This window comes from Trichoplusia ni, chromosome 25 (genome assembly GCF_003590095.1).
Source record: "Trichoplusia ni isolate ovarian cell line Hi5 chromosome 25, tn1, whole genome shotgun sequence".
Lineage (NCBI taxonomy): Eukaryota > Metazoa > Arthropoda > Insecta > Lepidoptera > Noctuidae > Trichoplusia > Trichoplusia ni.
This window is the reverse complement of record NC_039502.1, coordinates 872950-898642: the sequence shown is the minus strand read 5'-3', so window position 1 is coordinate 898642 and position 25693 is coordinate 872950. Positions and strand designations below refer to the sequence as shown.

Sequence of the window (25693 nt, the reverse complement as noted above, 5' to 3'; positions counted from 1 at the left end):
GATGACATAGAAGTGTCAGTTTAGACGTTAAAATTTGGACTGGATATGTAAAAAAATGCGTTTTTACAAATGATCGTATATTTGTATGAACTTTATAGCTTCTGAGGTATTATACCACATTTTATCAAATTTAAAATTTGTCAATGCAATCCGATATGGCGTGACGGACTATTAAAGATAGGTACTACATTTCGTACCACTAATATATTATGAATCGGTTACGATAACTTCATATAACTAGTTATAGTATAAACATCGAATAGCAATTCAATATAGAAATTGCACAAGTTATATTAATATCCGCGTTGATTGGAAAGTAAGGGAAAGGAGCGTGAAATATGTTGTAAGTTGTGATAATTTCCTGTTCTATGCATTACTCGAGGTTCTTCTCAATAATCACCGACTTACTGACAAATATGTCGACAGTTAAATACTCTTAAGCTCAATGCTTAGTGATTTTAATAGGACTTTTATTCTCAGTGCATACTAATTACTTAGCTAGGTAATAGAAACACGGAATAGATGTAAAAATAATTAAATTAAAAAAAGCTATTAATTTAAATGCACGTATTGCAATAGTAACCGTTGGCAAGTAAAGTTTATTATGGTACAAATAGATACTTAAGTTGAAACATTAATAAGCTTTAACACACTAGCCACTTACCTGACAACTTACAACATTACTATATACAGGGCAAAAGTTAATTAAAACATAAATAACAAACCTTGGCAGCTGAATAGTGCCTACAGAGTTATATTAAATAAATTCGTAGATACGGTTTCGATATAACGGTTTTACATAATACCGTGTTTCTAGAATACAATATTAAGCACTAAAGTTATTGCAAGCAGATTGCGCCGCGCTGTAATGGTCCAATAATCTGGACAAAGTACTTACTCAGTACACTTACTGTCGATAATCGACGTTCACTTTGCACTTAAATGTGTAGAGCTTAGGTAGTTGGGCGTGTTGAATTAACGACCATTAAGGACCAGGGCCCCAATTCTGCTATTTACAATGACCGATCAATGAAATTGGCACTATTTGCAATTTTCCAAAATAATACTTAATTATAAATTATATACAGGGCGAACACTTACGGTCAATACAACAAATTCTCAATTATTGTTTTGGCAAAATGCTGAAGAGAATAATAATAGTTTCATTCATTTGGCCATTGTAAATAGCCAATTGGGGCCTAGCATAATTAATTTTTGCGTCTTGCTTGCTTGTTTTATTTTAAGTTAAGCTCGTAGTCCTCAACCAAAATCGTGTATGTACTCTTAAGCCAAGCCTTGTCGCCCCGTGGCCAGACTGTTGCTTAGCAACAATCTATAACGATATCCCCGGGTCATTAATCAAAACGTCATGAATTGTTGCATAATAATTATGCGAAACCTTCATCAACATGAATAATTTTTACAACATCCTTAGGTATAACGCATTTTGACCTTAATCGAATTTACCTAAAGTTTTACTCTATGATTTATTCTATATATATCCTTGATGTATTAACAATTAATACACAGTAAAACGACTCTATACTTAATAGTAAAAGTTTTCCTATTTCTTTACTTATGCCAAGGGAATATGTAAAATGTGAAGACAATTGTTTCAGTGTTATATGTGAGGTGTGTGTCATTTACCCAAGTCTGATATCTTGTAGGTCTAATATAGGTGAAAGAAGGAGTATGAGAGGTGGTGATTATGTCGAATCCAATCTTATGTTTATAATACATTGCGGGCTGCCAAAATGACTTAATCTGTACCCCTTCATTTACGGTACTAAAGACTTCTTTAATAATGGTTTAAATTGTGCCTCTAAAAATATTATCACGGTTTTTATTTGTAAATAATTTACTGCGCTAGATGCGCGTAAGCGAGAGAGACGCTGCTTAATATTGCGATATTACCGCCGCCGGTTCTTTGATCCTCCTCGTTGGTTAATAACTGCCGTGTATGGGCGTGTTGATAGTGTGCAAGAAATTATAGCTGTTATAATTCGGTAAAATAAAATAGGGAAGTTATAGTAATGCATACAAATAATATTCCAATTTAACGAGTGGTGGTAAATCCTCTGGTCTTCGAAATATTATGATGCACACTTTTCTAATTATTCTAGGATCTCTTTTTTGGTTCCTACTCGTTTTAAAATAAAAAGGAAGCAAGATAAAACAATATTTTCAGCACATTCCCCATTCTAAGACCCTTACAACATCATTAATATTGCCTTTTCCTATTTCCAGATGCATCTAAGTTCGATTCAGTTGGCGTGCGTGGCACTGGTGGCGGTGGCCCTGAGCGCGGCGGCGCCGCCCTCCTCCTCGCACCACATAACGCGGCGCTCCTTCTTCAGCCGCAAGTGCAAGGGAGTCTACGACGCGTCCTACTTCGCGCGCCTCGACAGGATCTGCGACGACTGCTTCAACCTCTTCAGGGAACCATCACTCTACAATCTTTGCGGGTATGCTGAACATTATTTTCTCCTTTCATTGTGACGTTTTACAGTTGTCAATGTCAAATGATCTGTCATTTTCGGCAAATCTCCAATTCTGTGTTGTTGATTTAGTATCCCCACTTACTTCACTTGCTTAACGCTATCAATAAAGACTTAAAAGATATTAAATCAATTATGCGAGAAGTAAATAGGATCCTAAATCATTGATACAAACAAAAACCAATGTTAATGACCTGTTATTAAAGTGCATTATTCCTTGTTGGGGTACAGGGATAACTGTTTCACAACAGATTACTTCAGAGGATGCGTCGAGGTGCTACAAGAAACTGACAGTATAGAACAGTTCAAGGATTACATAAGGGTATTACACGGGGCCGATCCCAGCTAGGTACAGACCGAATTTAATTTGCCTCACAACTATCCTAATCTATTTCTAATGCACAGCATTTCTTCAGTTTTGGGGTTACTAACAGCACGCTATAATATATCTTATATTTTCTTGTATGTATATTTTATTTCTTCTGAATAAGGACGCTAAGTATGGAACCATTCGCTTCTAATTCTTCCTTTCACAGCCTTGTCTACTTAACAGCACGTTATCAACTATATTGAGCACTATTCTTTTATGATTAAGGCACATAATTAATTAACTACCAATATTTTCTAAAATACTTAGGTATTATAAGAACCCTAATGTAAGCTATTTGCCTTAATTTCAATGCATGTTAAACTTAAATTTTATAACGCCTCGTAAATAAATTAGCAATTTGCCTTATTATTTTACAAGCATTCCTAATACCTATCTGCCTTCGCTCTACGCATAATTCTGAAACATACGCAGTATGTCTTCAGAATGCTCGCTATACACGCGACTAATTCCCATATTTTACGTTTTCAGAGAGAATTGTTTCACGACGCCTTACTTCAAAGGATGCTTGGAGTCTTTGTACCTATACGACGAAAAGGAACAAATCGACCAAATGATCGACTTCATAGGTAAACGCTAACAACATCAAGCTCCACAAAGTCACGATGCATCCCCTCAGCGTGTTACGTACTGCGCAACGACATACCACCTTCTATCGCAACGGTTAACACAAATCGACCACTTTGCCAACAAGCAGAGCAAACTCCACAAACTGGACGTCTGCTTTCTATCCTCAACATATTCTAGTCCTATAGCGGCGTAAAATTAGTTTTATGCTCGCAACTAAATGTAATATTATTATAATTTGTATTAAGTATCGTATAAGGACATTTATTATTTATTTTATGGTTTATAAGTTATTAAATGTTGTAAGCTTCTTATGTACGGAAGTGTAAAGTACATTGAAATTCTAAAATATTAAGAGGCAGCCATTCAGTAGATGCTGGTCATCTTACCTGTCTCACACGATCCGACTGAGATTCACGGTTTTACTGTCAAGTGTCGTTTGGAATCACACAGAACAGCCCTAACACCTTCACAGAAACAGGCTTCATAAATTGTACTTCTGTCACCCCTGTTAAACCCCAAACGACAACTGAATTGAGACGCATTCCAATCACAGTATTTAAAAAGAATACTTACGCTTTTTCTTTTCAATCTATTCATTTTAACATTTCTTTTTGTATTATCATTTCTATAACATAGCAGGACCTTAACTAAGCCTTACTATATAGTCCTTACACAAATAGCTATTTAGGTAGGTTCTGAACCAATGTCTTTGCTTTACGAGTTTGAACTTAATTACCAATAAACAATGTTGAATTTAGTTTAACAGTTATATGGTATTTACAATCTCTTGCTAATAAATAGTAGGTATTATGTACAAATCACCCATGTGGCTTATACATCACTTAGAATTATATAACAACTAAAACTCAGGGAGTCATTCGCTATTATTTATTTATTTTCCAAGTTAACGAAGGACCAGTTTTTCTGTCAAATTATTTCAAATTTCAAATTATAATACCAATTATTTCCAATAGATTAAAAAAAATAATTCCACAGATTACTTATTTGATAAAGAGAGACTGGTCTTTTCTATATAGAGGTTGGTTTCCATTTGTGCAAGTGTTTGTTTCGTTTTCTGATGTTGGTACACTTGCACGAATGAAGGCTGGCCACAAACAGGATTACCTAAATTGTGCTCACATCGCTTAAATCAGACTTCGATTGCAGAGCGGGCTAGTTAATTTATTAGTTTGTAAGTATTAAAAAGATTTATTTTTATATACTTCCGACCTATTTATTACCTATTGTTACATTTTATTTATATTTAAAATACTAAGTATGATTTAATTTTCGTACATCATTCGATTGTACCAGTGGGGAAAATATTGTAACTGTACTCATATAATTCTGTTTATTATCTTAAGTTGCGGTTTATACTTATTTAAAAGGGTTTTTTTTTCTTTTGTAAATTCCGCTGTAACACTTCTCTTGTCCGAATCTCATCTTTTTTTAGTTTATTAGCGTTTCTTAAGTTTTGAAATACCTTTTAATGAATTTAGACACAAACTCTGTGACATGTATACAATGGTGCCAATTATTGTCAGCAAGACACTAGGATTAAAAATTAGCTAATGGTATATAACAATTTATAGTACGCGTTTGTAAAAATGAATTAGTAAATTATTATAAATAATTGTATAAATTTTATAAAAACAACTAAGAAACGCTACGGGTTCCATGAAATATATTTGATTTGAAAATCATTCATGTATTTTTATTACACATACTACCCTAAAACTGAAAAACTTTAAGTCGTCATCATCATTTCATTTTGAACTAGAAAACCTACGCCTATTTTGATATCCTACTAAGCCAAAAAAGTTTTTAAAACTAGTCTAGGTACAATTATAAAAGTTAGTTACTGGATTCAAATCTTGTTTGATTCACAAAATTGAAGAAATATCAGATATCTATAGTCAATACTAGAATATTGAAAACTACAACACAAAATTGGTAATATATATTAACAATGCAGACTCAATTTTGAACCTTAACACCATACATTACGACACAGTTAGATTAAAAAAAAACAAAGTATATCTTCCTAATCCATATATTTAAACATAATAAATCTTTGACATCAGATATGACAACATAGTTCGGGAATCACAGTACATAAGTATACATAATTACATAATATTCAATTCCTTACATTAATTCATTACATATACATGTTGATTTACAACATTGATCTATAAAAAACACAGATACATAATGCCTAAAAGTCATTGTCAAAACTGTTTTACATCAGTCTTTGTAAATTCAACCTTACGTTCAAGTCCTAGAGTTGTTTTTACGACGATAGACTTTTCGATCTACAATTTTCGAGACAGTATTTGAGTTTTTATACATCAATGTTTTACAATTAGTATTATGTTAGTGGCAACTTTAGCACATTTTTTGATATAGGACAATATCCACAAAAACTACAATGAATGTTTATTACAATTAGGCTAACTTAGGCCTTTAAAATTACTTTTACCATTACACTATATGTCAAAATAATTTTGAATTTAAACTACTTACATAACCAGTCTCATAACAATCACACAGTCAAAAACACACAGTTTAGTTATGGTATGCCTAAAGGATTATCTAATTATAAAGGCGTTATCATAAAACATGAATCTTTATATATAACTCCGTCACAATGACTTTTTCTAAACAGCATGATTCATCTGGATACCAGCCTTTTCGACTGACAACTGACCTTCAAAAACACAACCTTCACCTAAACATAGTTTGCATAATCTATTCAAGCAGGAAAGTATAGTTACAAAGATTTTCAAAAGGTTTTATGTACAAGGCCGAAGGACTAACCATAGGAATATGAACTTAACAATTTTGGGTGGTCAATGTTGTTTCGGTGAACCAGTCAAAGGCAGCGCTCAGGCCAAAAGGAGAAACCACTTTAAATAGGCCAGGCAATAATGAGTTTACTCACTAACGAACATTTATTTGATGATTATATTTATATGAAAATGTTTTATGATAACGCCTAGATAAGACGACTACTTAATTTTTACTAGGTCTTTCTATTATGGGTAGGATACATTCTCACAGTATACATAACACCCCTTAAAGCCGTTCATTTCTACCAAAAGCACGATTTGGAAATCACTATCTTAAAGTTAGTCTCAAAGGACCAAAATATAGGATGGAACGGATACTTAAGGCATTACTAGCTTATTCAATCTTGGACTACATTTCTTAATTTGGATTTTGGTTAAATAAATCGCACAACAAAATTATTATTTTCGCACATTCAAGTCAAATAATACAAATATTATTATTACAAAATGAAGGAGTTTAAACCAATGCATATGAATTCATTGAAATATATACAATACATCAGATTAAATACACAATTACCATAATTAGTAATAATAAGGCGTTCATAACAATACAATGTAATGTAAGGGAGGTATTATAAAAAAATACGGTTTATGGAAGACGATATTACATACAGATTGTGACGCCAGGCTGTTCACGCAAATAAACTGCACTTATAGATTGACTGCACTGCCCAAAAATTATTTGACAAAGTGTGTATTTCTGTAAGTTAATCGTGGCCAAGACTTGGGCGGCTAAATCCCGTAACGCGAAGTAAGGGACGGGCAGCTGATACAGAAACGACAGCAGACGAGGATGTAGTTGCAATTAAAATAGTGTAATAACGACTAGATCGGAACTTCGTTTAATACAAAATAATCCTTATGATCACACTAGTAAAGTTCATTTTGCAATAACAAACTGATATGATGCAGATTCTTGGGGTTATTGAGTCCAACAGCCTGACTAAACGATACCTGTTTTTGTTACATTATTCCCGTGTTATAGTTGTCAAGTGAATCTCAATAATGGCACAAGAATAAATTGCGTAGCTCTCACTATGTCTCAAAGACAATATTAACTATGATTTTACATACAACAACTGATAAACGATTAAGTATATAACATAGAAGATATAGAAATAATATTCAGAATTATAACTAATAATGAAAACTGTATATTAACTCAATTTTATAAGAATCAAACGATAACTCTAATGATATCAGAAAGTTATAAATTGTTACTGACTCAACAGACGTTAGTTAAATATTTTATGTTTAAAAATATTAGAGGTACTTTAAGTACCAAATGTGCGTGAAATCTTCAAAGTTAGTGGTAACGCAGACAAAATAAAATAATTATAACATTTATACAAAAACCTTAGCCAAACTACATACAATTAGTATGGAATGATTTGTGCAAAAATATTTCTATAATACAGCGGTTATTTTGGTCAAATATATACCTTATGACGATACACATAAGTGTTATTTCAAAATACACATTTACAGCTGCAGGTGGCTATTGTTTAAACTGATTGAAATAAAGTTACTGCTCTTTGATGGAAAGGACCAAAATATACGAACAGAAGGACCAAAAAATCCATTTCATATAATAAATTAGGTATTTTACAGATAATCGTATAGAAAAATGCAAATGCAGTGAAAATGACATGATATTTTAACAAATTAAAAAAAAATCAACTATAAACTAATACTTTAAAACTGAAATAACGTTAAGCACAATATTTAACATATTACAGTAAGGAGTAGACACCGGGGTATGAGTAGGGTGAATGACCGAAAAACAAAGACAAGGAAACGTTTCTTTAACTTTGGTGTAAAAAAAATACAGGACCAAGCAATTACTTTTTATTCCGTGTACCGTTCTTTCAACCACGATCATCCCGCGTCTGGGTAACAACGCCACTCTCTCACCGTCTTGCCATTTTCTTTCAATTTCAAACCTTATCTATTGAAGAAGATTCCTACAACTACCAATGTAGCAACTACGAGCTGGTATGGTCACCATCAGAAATCGGATAACACAATCAGATTTTGAAAACAACTTTTCATAATCAAATTCATTGAGATGTTCTTGTACTATTATGGAACAAATAGGTTTGACACCAAGTATAGCTAAAAATACTGGCACTATGTAAATCGGATTGTGTTAACCAACCTCTTTTGTCGATTGTACGATATAAGAACATATTAGATAACACATTATACATTCTTCTTTTGGTTGAGGTACAACCTGGTATCAAAGTACAAGCTCATAGGCCTCCAACGTATCTTAACACACCCTTGAAAAATCATCGATACTAGTACATAGTATACAAAGGTATAAAGTAGATTGCCTGTAATGTTTTGGTGGTCCTTTCGCCCTACTTTCAGACTAGTCCAAGACATACCGATACTAGAAGTCGTCGAGACAGAAGTCGAAGTGGTCCTCCATCACTTTGTAGTCATCGCACGAGAACCTCATGCACTTCGGGCAAGTGAAGGTCTGGAAGATAGAGAGGAAATATTATTAATAACGTATTAATACCATAGGACAAAATCAAGCCATCCAGATTGTTTTCATAGTGAATACGCACATTCAAACGCATAATCAGAACTTGCTCGCGCCAAAAAGTTGTTTATAAATTAGGACGAGGACGAAAAAGTGTCTTTAGAACATGGTCAAAAACTGGGAAGACTTGATTTATGTATTATCTATCGTTATTATGAGTTAGTTTTACAATCATGCAAACTCTTATCCATATCCAAAAACGAGTCTTTGCAAAACGTCGCCTTTAAATATCATGCTGACTTTATCATTTTCAAATGGGTTGTCATTAAAAATAAATCGTTCCTGAATACGCGAGTTAAAATAGTCAAAAGTAACTTAAACTTTAAATTTCACAGTCTTATAACAACTTATATTATTTGTTAGTTCTGATGCAAAAAAATCAAACAACATTATGTTATGTTTCACGCTAAAACATTTTTAATAAATCTATTACGAAAAGCGCACGCCTATTAAGAGTATTAACATTATTCAGCTTCACAAACATTCAAACCACAACAACGAACACCGTCTCACCTATAGCGAAGATATCTCAAATCCCTTAATATTTATTTAGTTGAAGTAAAAAATACCTTTAATTTAAATTTTGTATATTTATATTAGAAGCAATTTTTGTAGAACAGCTTTGAATATATAATTGTATTTTTGAATAAATTCAGTAAAATAAATGCATAATAATAATTTAAATACAGCTTTGATTTAACTAAAACTGAGTTCTAGTTGAGTAATTTTTATTTTTCTTCCAGCCGTTGCTTTCCCACTGCAGGGCAAAGGCCTCCCTTAGATTCTTCCACACTGTCCGGTCTATTGCTTTTGCCATCCACTGTTTATGGTACGCATCGCACGTTAAGTAAATTAATAATTTAAATATTGTATATAAGTTTTTTTTTAAGTTAACAATTGTACAATTTCATTAATTTGTTAGTTTGCTAAAATAATTCAACTAAAATAACTCAACTAATAAATTCAACTAGTAAATACAAAATTAATGTAGGTGAAACTCATGTGTCAAGTCTTCTTGTTTACTTTATTTCATATGACCTCACCAATCAATTGAAAATCAAATTTAAATGCTCGTTTATATAAAAATGCATGGTACTTATATACCTTTAGCTAGACACACATATTCAAAACATCTATTGCTTCGAACAAAGCCTTCATCAACTAAATCTCACTTCTAAATCCGTCAGAATTCTTTACACACCGTGATTTTTTAGTCGTCTTACAAAAGCAGCCCATTTCATGTATCCAATGACTAGAACAAATTCATGATAAAAAATAGGTATTTATGAGATTTGAAAAAATTTAAAATGCAATTTTTATTCAATAATTTGATGCAATTCGTAGTTTTTTAGAAACACAGCTCTGTTGCGAGCGCGGTCCGAGCCTTGTAACAATGGCGAGGGGCGCGGGCGGCGGCGTTTTTATTATTATTAAGAGCATGTTTCAGATTTCTCTTGTTTCACTTTTCTTCGTACCTAATATCTTAGTTGATGATAAAAAAAAATCGCGCCTAGGGGTATTTTACGTCGGATACATGAACTGGTCTGCTTTTGTAAGACGACAAAAAAATCGCCGTGTATAAATCTTAGCTTTCGACCGCGTCTTAAAAATTCTGTAACATTTGTGCTATGTATAATTTACATTATGAAAAGAACACACGTCTTCACATCAGTAAAAAATATTTTTTTTGATTACTAATAACGATTTTTATCTAAGGTAAGACGAATTAATCTAAGGTAGACAGTTATCAACGTGTTGTTGTAACAGTATGAGCGTTTTAAACGGCTGGTCGCAGACAGGGCAGTCGTATCGCAGCGGGGGCGGCGTCGACTCCTTACTCATGTCCTTGGTGCTTTCTTCGGATAATTTCTTCTTTTTCGTAACCTTGTTTTTAGAAATAGTGGTTTAGATGGCTATTATTGCTGGATTTAAAAATATTCATGGAGTCTTAATATATTTAGTGAGAATTTTACAGTTTCTTAAATAAAATGTCCACGTAAAAAACTGATCCTGTCATAACAAAGCATGATCAACGTACAACTATTTTGGTAGGTACATTTTTCACGCTAATTACATCCATTTGAATAATTTATTAATTTAAATTTGACTTCGAACTGCAATTTCTTATGTAAATGCCAGAACACAGAACATTTATCAGACTTAACCTCTTTTGTAACGATTATAATGTGAACAGTGAGTTCAAGATCGCCTGCATTCTGCGCGATTCTTCTCTAAGAAGGTCACATGTAAAGTTATTGTCGCTGTGATCGAAATTTATGATAATCATCATAATAAATTATCTTCAACATAAAGTATAGTATAGTTCGCTCACCATATTGTTAGCGGGCGCGGCGCGGGCGGGCTGGCGCGGGGCGGAGGGCCGCGCGGGGCGGGACGTGACGTCACGGTACACGCCCGGGTGCAGCTTGCGGACATCCTCCAACTACAAACCAAACATATCATCAGACTTAGACTTAGGTCATAGTTTTTAAGCGCTATGTGTATATAACAGAAAAAAAGGCTTAGAAAGCAATTGTTTTTTTACAATCCACAGTTTTCGGTTATCGCTTCGAAAATCAATTAGCCGTATCGTTAACAGGATAAAGAAATATCAACCGTTTAAACTTAGAAATAATAAAAACTATGAGCTAGCGCATCGCATGAATATGAGCCGTTATTTACCTGTTTCGTTAACTCCTGATTCCGTTTCTGTGTAGTTCTGAGGTCTGTTAATATGGTATCTTTCTCCGACGCCATCTTCTCGCGAGATTCTCTTTCTGCCTCGAAGTCACTCCTATAAAAAGTTTTTTTTTTACAAATTAGTCCGCCTAATCCAATGGCGAATATAATGTGTGAGGAGATGATTTTTTATCCGTCGTCCTTGTCCGTGTAAACATCGATAAGCTAAGCTAGATTTATGATCACAAAAAGCGACGAGAATTAGGCAATGATTATATTTCGCGACACTACGCAGAGGCATTTTCCTTGTTCAAATTCCATAGAAATTATATAACCTCAAACTGAACTGCCTAAAAATAACAAGAAAAATAACCCCGACCAAAAATTTACCTTTAAAATGACTGACTTTTACCATACATATCTAAGAGCACTGCAGATAATTCATCTTTAACACGAAACAAAATGTATTCGAACTCCTCAATCTGTTTGGGAGCTAAAATACAGACAGACAGGCGCGTCAATCACACCCACCCCCTTTAGCCTTGGCTTTTAAAATGACTTCATAAATCCTCAATAAAGTTAATAACTTACTTATATAGCTCCAGCTGCGCCTTGAGCAGTTCCACATCATCCTTGTCCCCCCTGAGCTTGCTGAGTTCCCCCTGCAGCAGCTGCAGCTCGTGGCCGCGCGCTACGAGTGCTGACGTCAGAGCCTCCACGTTACCGCCGCGCTCCACGCGGGGCTTGGCGCATACACCCTTCTTTAGGAGCTCGTTGTAATCCTTGAAGATGCCTTCGAATATCGATAGCGTACTTCGGACCTGGCCGCTAGTGGAGAATTCATTATGGACTTTAAGATGGTAGTTATAAGGTACATATTTGTAGTTTGTGTATTTAGTCCTAATAGTAGCGTTGAAGTTTTTTTACATGATAAGTGTCAAAGCAATTTGGCAATGATTGAAATTTATGAGTGTCATTCGCAATTTTGTAATTACCGTAGAAAAGAGTAAAAAAGAAAAGGACATCATTTCAGCAAACGAAACTAGATATCTAGGCTTATGCCATACAATGAGTGAGTGAACAATGACTCACTTTTTTTATCTAGCCAACTTTGTCCCACTGCTAGGCAAAAGCCTCCCCCAAATCCTTCCACGATTCTTACTTACATATTTTAATCATTTTGCACCTAGTAAACATATTTCAAAAATCCTATACAATTTAAAACACGTCAACAAGACTTACATATTATTAAGCGCATTCCCGTGTTGCCTCTCCAGCTGTTGCTTGACCTCTGCTAAGCTAGATTTGAACTGCTCCACCGACACCCTCTCCAGCTTGTAGTCATGCAGACTCGCCACAAGCCCTAACGTGTCCACTAGGCTGTCTGACATTCTGGGAAGACAGTTTTATAAAGAACCTTTTTCTTACTTATAAATGATATATGAAAGTGATATTCTGTAACTCACCCATGCGTCAAAGCATTGAGCAGCTGTGCCAGATGCTTCAGCGTTTTATCGTAGAGGTTGACGTTCGCCGTCAGACTGCTGAACTCCGAGGACCCTGACTCCGGCTCCGAGCTGATCGAGAATCGAACTGGCTGGAACACCTGTACAACAATAGCATGATATTATTATGTATTGTGTTATTTCTATTACACATACATGTGTGACAGACAGACAAACCCATAAACCGGCTTTGTGGAGCACCTAATATTGTAATTGTAAATTTAACAAATAAAAATAAATAAATGTAAGATGTAGCTTGGGATGGAGGTATCCTTTTAACAGACTATTAGATAAATGGCACTGATGAGTTGTGGACAGTTTATGGTTACTCGTTTCATGTAAAATACTGTTTTTGTCTGAATAGGCTCTTGGATTATGACATGTAATATCAACAATATTGTATCCTTAATTAGTGAAAGAGAAAACTTTTAATTCAATTTCATTAGGTTTTTTCTTTTTCTACCAAGTTCAAACATAAGAGAACGCACTAAGACGTAGTGCAAGGTAGATTACTAATGCCCGGTTCCTATAACTTACGAGCCGTCATTGGGCCAATGTAACCATCCGTAATCTAGTTACCATTACCAATGCAAAACTAGCGTTCCACAACGCCCTACCTGCAACGAGCATCCGTAGCTAACCCGCCTACGACTCGTTCGCTAATGTCCCTCTCGTTCCTCTTTACATTTAGTTACAAGAAAACATTGTACATCAGTCATGCAAAAAAAATCATACGTTTTCATATTTTAAATAAGTATTAGAACAAATTACCGTACAATTACAATAATAATTTGATTTACCTTGACATCTAAGCTTAAAATAAGTTTACATTCTAAGTATAGCAAGTTTGATGTTACGTATGCAAGGGGTAAACAAAACGCGTGACAATACAATGCGAACCCCGTATCGCATGACATTGACATCTGTCTTCCCGTCTTCCGTGTCCGTTCGCGTCTTTAAAATAAAATTGTTATTAATTTATTTTATAGCTCCTTGTTTGTACGCGCACCGTCTAGTTTTATTTCTAGGGACATTGACACAAATTCAAACAGTAACTGAAATAAAATGGATTTGGTTATCAAGATCGGAAAAATAATCAACCCTTTGTTTATAAATTCTTAATCCCACTTCTTGATCCGTATCTTCGTCTGATAACAAAGCCATGATTTCTCTATCACTTTCAGAGCTCGACATTATTACAGAAATCACGATAAACACAATTTCAACCAAAAGAAAAGGTTCACGATTGTTAACTGACCGAATTTGACCAGTAAACAAAACGGTAACGAGACGTTGTTTTGACAGTTCAGTGATAGTAGAAAATATTTATAGGAACACATTCCAACACATTTCCATACTTTGTGCTTACTAACGCCCTCTCATCCGTTAGTAACCAGATGTCGGTTATTTGGGTAACGAGTAGTGTTTTATAGGAATGGTTTCGTGTTACGCCTGGTTGAAATTTTAACTATTCGTAACAGAAACGATTCGTTTTTGACTTATAGGAACCGGGCATAACTTAAATTTAAACTATACACTAACAACTATTGTATAATATATCTATTAAGTCTGTAAGGTACGGGCTTAAGTAGCCAGAAATAGTAGCATAAAATTGTGTATTTAATATTATAACATAAATTGTTAAAAAAAATGTTCATAAAATTATAATTAATATTTGACTTACAGTAGTGGCGGCTTCCTTAAGTCTGGCGTGCAGATCGTGTATCTGTTCTTTATATATCCGTATACCCTCTGAAACGCCCGATTTGAACTTCGTGAACTCCAACTAAAAGAAAACATAGCGTTTTAATAGACGCAGTAAACAGACATAAAGTTAGGGAAGTGAAAAGTCTTTAAATCCATTTGAAGTCGACACACAAAATTCAACCTTACTTCAAGATAGTAAAGTTTATTATCTTATCTTATTTCAACGTGATTAAAATAAGAAAACCTTCGGAATTTTTTGACACGTGCTTCGTTTTATTTGACTGCTTACGTATTTCCGTTACCCACCGAATGCATCTATTTATTTTTGGTATAACAAAGATCAGTAAAATTAGGAAGAAAAGCGAGTGTTCGACCCAGAAAGGCTTTCTAAACCTTCCTCAGTCGAGCACAATCATCTTTTACGGCATGAAAGTTAGATGAGGACTATTTGTGCTTACCTTGACAGTTTCTAACTCCAATATCTTGAGCTGTGCGGTCTTCAGCTCGGCCTGAAGTGAGGACACCTTAGCCTCTAGCTGCTGAACAAGCTGTTCGTACCTAGCTATCTCTTCTGAAGATCCGTTATTCTGAAATATATAGATAGTACGATTAATGAGTTCAAAGTTTTAAATAAACACATTTCAAAATTTCTACTAAATAATGTATATTTGGAAACGTATTCTCAATTCTGTAACTTTAGCTCACACCGATTTTTTTAAACATACTCCCGCTGTTAGTTATTTAAATCTTGTGTCGCGGAGGGTTTTACAAACATACAAATCACATGCACATAGACACCCAGACTCAGAAAAAGCATTCGCATCACACAAATGCTTGTCCTACTCGGGGATCGAACTCGCGACACGTCGCATACAATGGATTTGGTGTGGTGAGCTCAACCACTCGGCTATCCGTGCAGCATGCATGTTGCTTTACGATCTCCTCTTCGAAAGCGCTCATTAAAAGGCAACGCAAACGCACCCTAATATATTAAATACATTGCTAGTTTAACAATAAGTTTTAACTACTCACTGCATTCTGGATGGCTGTCTGCAGTTTAATCTGTAAGTCATTGATGGTATATTTCAGGCCGTTTATTTCCGCACCGTGGTCGGCATCCTTTGTTGATAATAGAAGCTGAAAGACAAGTACACAATAAAAAACGAAATGGATTTTGCAGGAGGATCGACAATTTCTCACTGAAGTTCTCATACGCTATACTTTAAGATACATATAAATAACTGACCGGCAAACATCGCACCGCTTAGTCGATGATACCAAAACAGGCAAAAAATATGAAAATAATAATAATGTATATGTAAAATCGCATGGACATACCTCTGCATTCTTGAGTTTCTCCTTGAGATCGTCTCTTTCTTTAGAGGTAGCGTCTACGATGTGCTCTAATGACTCCTTCTGCCAAGTCAGTTTCTCGTTATCTACAATCACCTAAAAAAATTAAAGAGAATTAATTTGTGCTTTGAAATCTATATTACTTATTATAAACCGGTACTAACTCATTTCAAGACGGAGATCCTTGTACTAATTTTCTCGTTTCCATAAATCCAAGTTGAAATCTTTATTGACAAATTGACAATTTTAAATGAGACGTATTTTTTGCCTCTTATTTGAACGACTCCCTCTTTAAGGGATTCAATTCTTTTGGTTGCGGGGCCTCACAAACATGCAAAACACACCCAGAAAAAAATAAAGTCTTCGTGGATTACATAAAAGTTTGTCACACGCGGGAATCGAACCCGCCACTCGGCTCGCACGGCGGGTCAAGCCGTCAAGCAGTTATTTTTTCGCCTATCAAAGATCTTATAAGTTAGGCAATTGTTTCGTTTTTACGAAGGTCTTTTTAATCGTCTATTTTTCGATCCTTTCCTCTTATGCCCCTGAAATCTCATATCCTACGTATATATCGTACGCTTTAGTTTCCTCTCCTACCTGTCTCCTCTGCTTCTCAACGAGTTCGAGTTGCGCCGTCAGCTTATTGATGGTGTCGTCTTCTGGTGACGTCACGAACTCGAGCGCCACCGAGTTGGCAGACTTCGTCGACTTGACGGACTCGCCGGTCTCACTGCTCACCAGAGACGGGACCTCGCCATCAGCTAGGCGGGCTATGTCCTGTTTCAACTTTTTGTTTTCTTGACGAAGCTGTGGAAATATCAAACTAATATTATCGTACTAAGAAAAGTATCAATCAAGTGCGACTGGGCCTCGCAAAGAGCAAAAAAGAAATTCTCATCCCCATCATATTTACGCCTGTACTAACCGTCGCTTAGCCTTTATTTTAACTAGCTGGCACAATTAGGTTAAACAGGTGTAAAGACAGGAGGGTTGTAGGGTTCCGATTTAAGCCTTTGGGTACGCAAGCCTACAAATTATGAGTAATACAAATGATCTTATAACCCATTCAACTGCGGAAAGAATAAAACGTCTGGCAAACACATGTCGAAACGCCGTGCACATGGAGGATATATATGACACTCGAAAAGATACTTTAAAACCACTAATCTAAAGTTCAAAGTTCAGGTTGCCTTAAGACTTAAGTTTTTGTTTGTCTTTATTAAAACTATGACAAAAAAAAAACGCGAGCTCACGTTATTATAGATATTATGGAATGCACGAAGATATCGTCCAAGCGGTCCAAAGAATATAATTAAGCATATCCATATAAATTATAATAAACAACATTCCTAACACTATACGGGAATGAAATGAAACTGCTTTTACGGATTTTATCGCGGTTCAGTTTTAGATTTTAGTTCCCGACGTTTCGAAACCTTTGCAGGTATCATGGTCACGGGCAGACTAAGATGGCGTTCGTCTTGACAGAAGATGTTGCTCGTTCTATATTCATATTTAAATTAATTATTATATTAAGTAAAAGCAGTTTTATTTCAATGTTTAACATTCGCGTAAACCTAAGAAACCACCTATACGGGAAATAACCTAGGCCTAGCAGTGGAAAGTCAATAGGCAAATTTCTAGCAATGGCACGTAAATAGGCTGGCATTATTACCTATTCATTTCCACATACCACAACTACATGCTATACAGGTAGAGCCTTACTTCTACGCAGTAACACCCCTTATCTTATCGACAACTCGTAGCTTAATCTCCCACCATACATAACGAGACGCCAGAAAAACAAAACACTACATATAACATATGAAATTAAATGAAATCATTTATTAATTCATCACTTTTACATGTCTTTCTTGAGAACGCTGGAGTCGACACTTCATATCTGACTACCCTGAGAAGAAATGTCGAAACAAACTCATCAACCCCTGAGTTTGTTTCGATATCTCTTAAAGCCCACACAAAAATGCGAGCCAGTGCATAAACTAATACAGAGTATTTTGGAATAGGTAATATACCTACCTGCATAAGATTTATACTTACAAGAATAATATTGAAAATGATATAAAAAAAAAACGCAAATGAGTTGTATACTGACTAAAATAGAGTGATAAAAATAAATTCATGCAAAAGCCCAAAAAAAAATCATAACTGTTATATACATACCCTTTCGACTAATCCTTTGGTCTCATCAAACTTCTCTTTATGCATAACATGGGTCTTCATCATGTCTTCCTGACAGGACGCGATCAGCAGAAACTGTTCTTTCATAGATTCGTTATTGTGTTTCAAGGTTTCTTTGAGAATGACATTTTCGTCCAGAAGTTCGCCGAACCGCTTCTGTAATTCCTCTGTGGTCTTGTCATCGCTTATGATTGTGCTTGCCACCATCATGCTGGCTGGTGAAGGCTAGAAACAATAAGTTTTTTTTAATGCAATTTCCGCGGGTGACATGAGCTTTGTTGAGAGCTTAAATGTGTCCGTGTAATTAAGAAAAAAGTCAGAAGATTAAATATTATTTTTGCCGATATATATATGGAAAAGTATTAAATAGTAGGTATTCATTTTTGTCAAGACAGATATGTAAAAAGTAGCCTAAATAACAGGTAAGAAAACATTGTTATAATTTAAGAAAAATCATAAAACAAATACCTGCATTCAATATATAAACCCGGAGCCTCAAAACTACACATTCAAAATTCAAACTACTTAGAAACTCTTTGTCTGAGAATCAGTCAATGAATCGCACTACCTCACAAAACAAAGCCAGACTTCATAATACCGGTACTAAGCCAACAATTTCCTATTAAGATAATAAAGGTGAATTCCCTTAGAGCTGAAATTTATCAATGAATGCCACCGAAGCATTATTTACACAATACTGATAAAACGATAAAATCCATAGATCTTTTCTTATCCGATATTAGATATTATGTAAAATCAGTTTTTTCACAGTGATGTCATAACTCTACGGGAATTACATATTTTGAGGAATCAAATCAATTGCAAACTTTTAACCATTCTTGCAGACTGCGCGGAGAGCCGATTCGTAAAGGACATCACGCCTAACTCACTGAGCGCGTCGAGTCGCTGGTTCGATCCCGACGTAGGACCAGCATTTGTGTGATCCAAATATTTGTTGGTTTGAGTCTGCGAATCTTAGCCATGTAACTTGCACGTTTGCGACACTGCGACAACATTCCTGGTCGCGGGAGTCGCTTACATTTTTCAAGTTGGCGAAAATGTAATTTTTGCGCTACAATAATGGTATCAACCCGTCGCGCTCTTATCAAGTTCCAGTTTCCTATATTGTAAATACAGAAGACTCTTTATTCGTTATCCAATAGGACTCGTGTAACTAATACCTTCAACCGAATTTTAAAATAGTCTCAAATATGTGATGAAGCGGTATGAGCCTTTGATGGCAGAAAACCGAGTAAGTATTATAAGATTTTGATGTGTGGTAAACTTTTATTTATCATCAAAAAAATTTTTTTTTTTATACATATTTGCTTTTATAACGGCAACATCATCATAAGCTATCCAACTATCACGAACTACATAAAGACAGACAGGCAGACAAGAGTGCCTCACAAATAAGGATTCGTTTTTACCGTTTGCGTAAATAATACTGTCTAGGACTGAAGTGACTTCATACGTAGTCTGTGCTTCATACTAAACCTATTTAGTTAACAGCAAGTCAAAGCAAATATCAATTTAAAGAGATTGAGGTCGCCATCAATTGGCTGACGTCACACGTATCTAGTCCAACGACTTTCACATTAAGCGACACATGCTCACAATTATATTAACAAGTGACTTAACAGGATCACTTAAACGAATAAATAATTCAAAGAAAATATTTAAAATGCATCGTTTGACTGTACCTATTAATAAAATACAAACCTATCCAGCGCCACTTACAAAAGTAAATATAACTTAAGGCTTGGAACTTTGAGTACTTTCCAAAGAATAATAAATGCAAAATTGAAGACGAAGTCACAACAATGTAGTTTTTGTGGATTTCTCAATTTTTTTTTTCCGCTGGTTAGTCTCAGTTCGTCATTATATCGAATACAAAAAAAAACTGCAAGAAGCTGTGAAAATGTCATTTCTCGTACAATCACAATTCCTGAGGTGCAACCTGGTGTCAGAAAGACTTGAGGTTATAGCTTTACGTCTGTCATAAAAAAAAACGTGGAAACTACACGAAAAATGTAAGAGCTTTGACAATTATCTTCCTGGGTCAGTTGTCACGTTTAAATTACATAATGTTTGCACTTACTGCGAGTACCTACTTTCAAAAACAGGCGTCACATAAAATCCAATCTTGTAGGCAATTATGTTTTTATCATCAAAAATAAAAGCATAACGAAATGGATTATAATGCTATCGATGCTTTACGGACAATCTTTAATCAAAATATAAAAACAACTATTTAATACCTAATTATTTTCAAGGCTAATCAATCATAAATAATTGTTTACAATCTACATTAATATTTTCAGTAATTAAAAAGAAGGTTTTATCATTATGACATTGTACAATTTAGCAATTAATATTACACATATACAACAACTAGCTGTTGCCCGCGACCTACCGCGACCTTTTTGGGTTATATTTTGTTTAGTTTGTTAATCTATACTCTATACTAATATATAAAGCTGAAGAGTATGTTTGTTTTTTTGAACGCGCTAGTCTCAGGAACTACTGGTCCAAATTGAAAAAATCTTTGTGTTGAATAGATCATTCACCGAGGAAGGCTTTAGGCTATAAAACATCACGCTGCGACTAATAGGAGCGAAGATACAAAAAATGTGAAAAAAAGCAGGGCAGGTATAAATCAGAACTTATATCTTCTACCCACGGGGACGAAGTCGCGGGCAACAGCTAGTTAGTGATAAAGTTAAAGAACAAATAAGTTTCAGTTTGAACCTGAAAGCTGATACCTAGTATGGCTCGTATTAAGCGACTTTTGTTGCCGACCGTACTGTACGAACTAAATATACGTTACTCAAAGTATCATTGAACGTCATCTGTCTGACAGGTGTGACAATTTAAAGAATTATATCTTAAAACTGCTCATGATATTATGAAGACAACTCGCATTCAGACAAAATGAGTTTCGTTTTACGACTGCTACTGTAACTTGATCGTCGTAATAATATCTAACAAACAGTCTGGTTCATTGGTCCTAAAACAATTCGCTGACATTTTTCACAGAATTGTTAACCGGACACTACTAAATAAACCGTTTTGTGGATAAACCTAGACAAAAATATACAGTCGGAGCTATATGTTACTTGTTAGGTTAGATACACGTTTCATGTTGGCCCGACTTCGACATTACACAATGTGTGAACCTACAGGTGACTTAAATATTCTTATCTTTCTAGGACAAAAATTCTCCTGGAGCGATTAATTGTTTCGTTTTATCCCTCTTCCATTTATATCAATTTTACCGACTCCAATACCGAAAAGACACTACAATTTATTTACACAATAAAAATCCGTTCAATATCAATTTTAAATGTTACATTGCTAAGACCCACTTTCTTGATAAGGACTTTTTTTCTGCACGAATATTACGCACGAAATATATCTTTGTTAAGATTTTTTAACTTTCCAGATTATTAAAGACAGAAAAGACTGGTTTAAAAAAAAATCCTACTGCCTAACGCAGCATCAGGTCCATCTTATGAGCATAAATAAGTAAAATAGAAATACTCACGCAGTCTCCAAGTTTAAAGTGCGCTTTAAACGCCATATTGGCTTCAACGGACAAGTCTTTCATGGCCTCTTCCATCTGTTCGTTATCCAGTGACATGCCACCGTTCTCAATGCCGTTACACTGCATGTCCAGACTCGTTCCTGGAGACGTGCCCAGAATTATGAAGGAGTCGTCATCGCCGTTGTGCAGATTCGTTGTCATCATCTCTCATTAATCTGGAAACAGATAGGTTTATAGTAGAAACGTCAGTTTATCCTCTCGAGGAATTGACCTCCAAAAAATGTAAAGAAACGATTTTATTGAATTAAGTCCACAATAACTGCTCAATCTACTATATTTTTTTTAGTATCAAAACTTCTTTCTAATAGCAACTAACCAGAAACTTGGCAACTTTCTCTAGTCTAAATGAATGTTTACAAATACGGTACTTGAAAGGGTTTGCTTATGAATCTGACCTTGTACAGTAATATTGAACAAAACAATTGAATGTAATGCATTTGTTTACTTGAAGGCACAAAGACATCAAGCCATCTTAGATGACAATTAACGTTGGCGGAACATCTATCATCAATCAATTGTTTGGTGCGCTATAAGATTGAATTTTAAATACACTATAAGCATTTTATAGAAAATAGGTAAGGGATTCCGGGATAATGGTATAGGAAGAAGGTTGGTTTCCAGTATTAAGAGGAATAGCATAGATAAACCAAGGTCTATGCCCAAAAATGTGTCATAAACCTATTTGGTTTTGGACTTGGATAAATCCGAAAAATCGGAAGTTTTATTCGCACTAGCGTATATTTTACTTGTTATTGTATAAAAGAAGCATAATAACAACATAACAGGATAGTTGGAATCCATAATGCTTTACAACTTAATTATCATAGAAAAACAGCATTAAAGATATCAATTATGCATGATTAGAGTATTTCATTGACCTAATAGTGTGTTAAGCAACATGAATAATGCATTATATTATCAGAATTTTTTATTGTCTAGTTAGGTATGGTCAGCAACGAAAGTCCCTGAGCAATGTAAGATTTACGAAATACTATAAATGTTCCTCCACCTGTACAATATTGGTATTAAACAAGATTTTTATAGAATTCCCGTGTTGAAATTAAAAATTTAACTAAATTGTAACATTCATTAAAATGATTTTTCTAGATAACTGAAATACTAACTTAGTACATTGTTTTGTTTATTGCAAATGGTCAATGTTGAAGGACCTGTGTTGCTGACTGTACTAAGTAAATAAAAATTAACAATGTATACAATGTTTACATATGATTACAATATTGCACTCAAATTGTTGCTCTATCTTTAAATTATATGCATATCCTGTTGTTAACAGAGCTGTGTTATGCTCTAAAAAGGTCTCATTGGAAAGAACTATCTCAAATGCAGTTTCAACATGATAGTGATAATAGGGATGATGCCATTTTTTTTTTGCAGTGCCCGTCTTGTAGTTTTTTGTATAATAATGGATACGTATTTTTTAATTTGTCCCGCAAACATCAATTGACCAAATTACAGTGAATAAAACTTACGCGTGACGTCACGATTGAGTATAAATTTTACCATATCATTATGTCACAAGCCCCCTCTCCTAAACTTTAAAGCAGTTAATCTTTGTCAATTCTAGTTTTTCTGAAAAAGGGAAAAATATGTGTCTAATTCTTTTCAATTATCTAACTGAGGGACTAATTAGATTTTTTCTTTTTATACCCAGTCATCATCACTATAATACAGAACAATAGAAAATCTACTTTTTAGTGTTTGGTTGTTGTACAAGCTGGTGTCAAAACTAGTCAAAAGTCAAGCCAAAGGCAACTTTAAGATTTTAAACATTATGTCATATTCTTACACTATTTTGGAAAGTAAATTGTTAAAAATACATATATTTGAAAGGATAATAGTGGTGGCTGAGATTTGAATCTATGACCTTTGACTTGGCAATCCAACAGTTGTACTATCAGGCCTTTAAGTTATCAAATACAGCCTAGCCTCACAAACCAACAGGTATGTGAGAGATAATATATATCTATGTTATTAATCAACATTTCATGTTTAATATAGGACACACAATCAGATCATTGTAAAGTCGTCATGACTATGCAATTGTAAGAAAAATATTTTGATAATGACTTGCCCAAATTTAGTTTAAATAAAACTTAAACATAACATCCTGATTGCAATAATCTTACAATAATTTTCATATGTAGATGCAAAATTATACAAATATTTGAAAGTTATTATTATAAGACTTCATATAACAATCTATGAGAAAGAACAGAGAGCAAACTTGTTGGTGCAATATGGAGAAATGCACTGTAACAAATTGTGCTTCACTTTCTTACCCTGATCAAAGAATAAGTACAGGCACAGAATGTATAAGAGAACAGAAAAATTCTTTTTTTTTTATAGTGTCATATAAAATGTTAACAAATGCCAAAGAGACCTAATTAAAATTCAAAATTAAATACTAAAAACATGGTACAGCTGTGCAAGTTAAAGTGATATCATTATTTACTAAAATGAGTATGCAAATATTAACACTTTTCATTGATAGGACCTTTATGACAAGGTACCAAGGTTTAGAATTGTATGTCACTTTGTTTAAAATGTTTATCACGCTCATGTAACATATTTTTTCAACATTTATGTATGTTACAAGTAGTCAAAGGTTGCCAAAGTGGCCCTTAGAAAATAATGTCCTGTACCAAGCACTACAAAAGTGAAATGAGATAAATATTCATCATTCTTTCGGTTATGGAGAAAACGGGATTTTGACTATTACAGTACAGTAGGCATATTTTTTTAAAACAGTTCTTATTTGATCATGACCTTAAAATATTGAACTGATTAGGAAGTCCAGATTTGAATGTTTAATAAAATTAAGTTACAGGAAATAAAACTAATTGTTTACATAAAATTAGCATGTAAATAAAAATAAATGAATAAAATTAACATAAAAACCATAATAATTAGTAGTAAGTAGTAGTCTTAGTTTTCACTTACTTGGTTTAAAAAAATAATATGACTATGTGTGTTAACACATTTTACTTTTTTGTTTCATAATTTATAATGAGTCACTGATAATGATAACACAATAATTTAGATTCCTCTTCTAAGTTTGTATTAGATAAAATACCAATCAAAACTAACCTTTCAACAAATTAGTCACACGGGATGCCCCTGTTTTGTAAACAAAGTGAGAAGATACGCACTTTCAGTTTATTAGTACGAGAAAGAATCAACGATGCGATCTACAAATAAAAAGAAATACCACTTGTAAAGCACAGCCAATCGAGATATTATACTAAAGCCACTCAACGCCGTGACTAAAAATAAATTATGGAACTTGTCATATTTTCCGTGTAGGCAGAAAAATAACACGTACCGGATATTTCGAAGCGATGACAAAACGTAATTGATGACTGCATGTAGAAGTTTAAATTACATGATACGCAAATAGCATTACAATCTATTTGTTATCGTTTACACTTGAGCAATCTGAGACAAATGGTAAATATTTTTTTGCTATCTCTCTATTGACGACGAAATCTACCATATGACCTTGAGTTTGACACTGACAGTTAATAAATTAGGGAGGAATTTGAATCGACACACTTTTTGCCGGATGTATGTGAGATTTGAAATTTTAAATGGAAAAATAAAACGCATCGATATTTTTACATTAAGATATTTTTAATGAGTTTTTAAAATTCAATATAATGAATCTAATAACATGAATGCATGTTGCGCGGTTTGTTATGTTTTTAGGATTAACACGTTTTCTTGATATAATTATGCTTGGATAATTTAATTTTCCAAT

General features: G+C 34.2%; 2 protein-coding genes across 13 annotated transcripts in view; one reads left to right on the top strand and one right to left on the bottom strand.

Moving 5' to 3' along the window:
* The window catches only part of LOC113505354 (CHH-like protein), a 68975-nt gene extending 63816 nt beyond the window's left edge, over window positions 1-5159 (top strand). For 6 of the 8 annotated variants that reach the window (XM_026888005.1, XM_026888002.1, XM_026888000.1 and 3 more), the window contains exons 2-4: window positions 2248-2465; window positions 2730-2847; window positions 3358-3444. In XM_026888005.1, coding sequence (XP_026743806.1) covers window positions 2248-2465; window positions 2730-2847 — 336 coding nt within the window. In that variant the 3' untranslated portion in view covers window positions 3358-3444. Of the gene's footprint in view, window positions 1-2247; window positions 2466-2729; window positions 2848-3357 lie in introns of all 8 variants that reach the window. The other 2 variants (XM_026888008.1, XM_026888007.1) reach the window with 1 other exon arrangement.
* A 334-nt stretch (window positions 5160-5493) lies between these two features.
* Window positions 5494-25444, bottom strand: LOC113505350 (optineurin). 5 transcript variants are annotated; one of them, XM_026887992.1, is made up of 15 exons: window positions 25259-25443; window positions 25024-25124; window positions 21856-22070; window positions 18291-18533; window positions 16704-16913; window positions 16092-16202; window positions 15786-15890; window positions 15212-15340; window positions 14731-14832; window positions 13008-13147; window positions 12784-12933; window positions 12133-12369; window positions 11545-11656; window positions 11195-11305; window positions 5494-8796 (listed from the first exon to the last, which is right to left on the bottom strand). In XM_026887992.1, the coding sequence occupies exons 3-15, from the start codon at window positions 22057-22059 to the stop codon at window positions 8707-8709; spliced, it is 1944 nt and encodes a 647-aa protein (XP_026743793.1). In that variant the 5' UTR covers window positions 22060-22070; window positions 25024-25124; window positions 25259-25443; the 3' UTR covers window positions 5494-8706. The 5 variants fall into 5 exon arrangements, with proteins under 5 accessions (XP_026743793.1, XP_026743794.1, XP_026743795.1 ...); XM_026887996.1 differs by lacking the exon at window positions 5494-8796 and adding an exon at window positions 10405-10746 and having other exon boundaries at window positions 25259-25444; XM_026887993.1 differs by lacking the exon at window positions 25024-25124.
* Window positions 25445-25693: the final 249 nt, after the last annotated feature.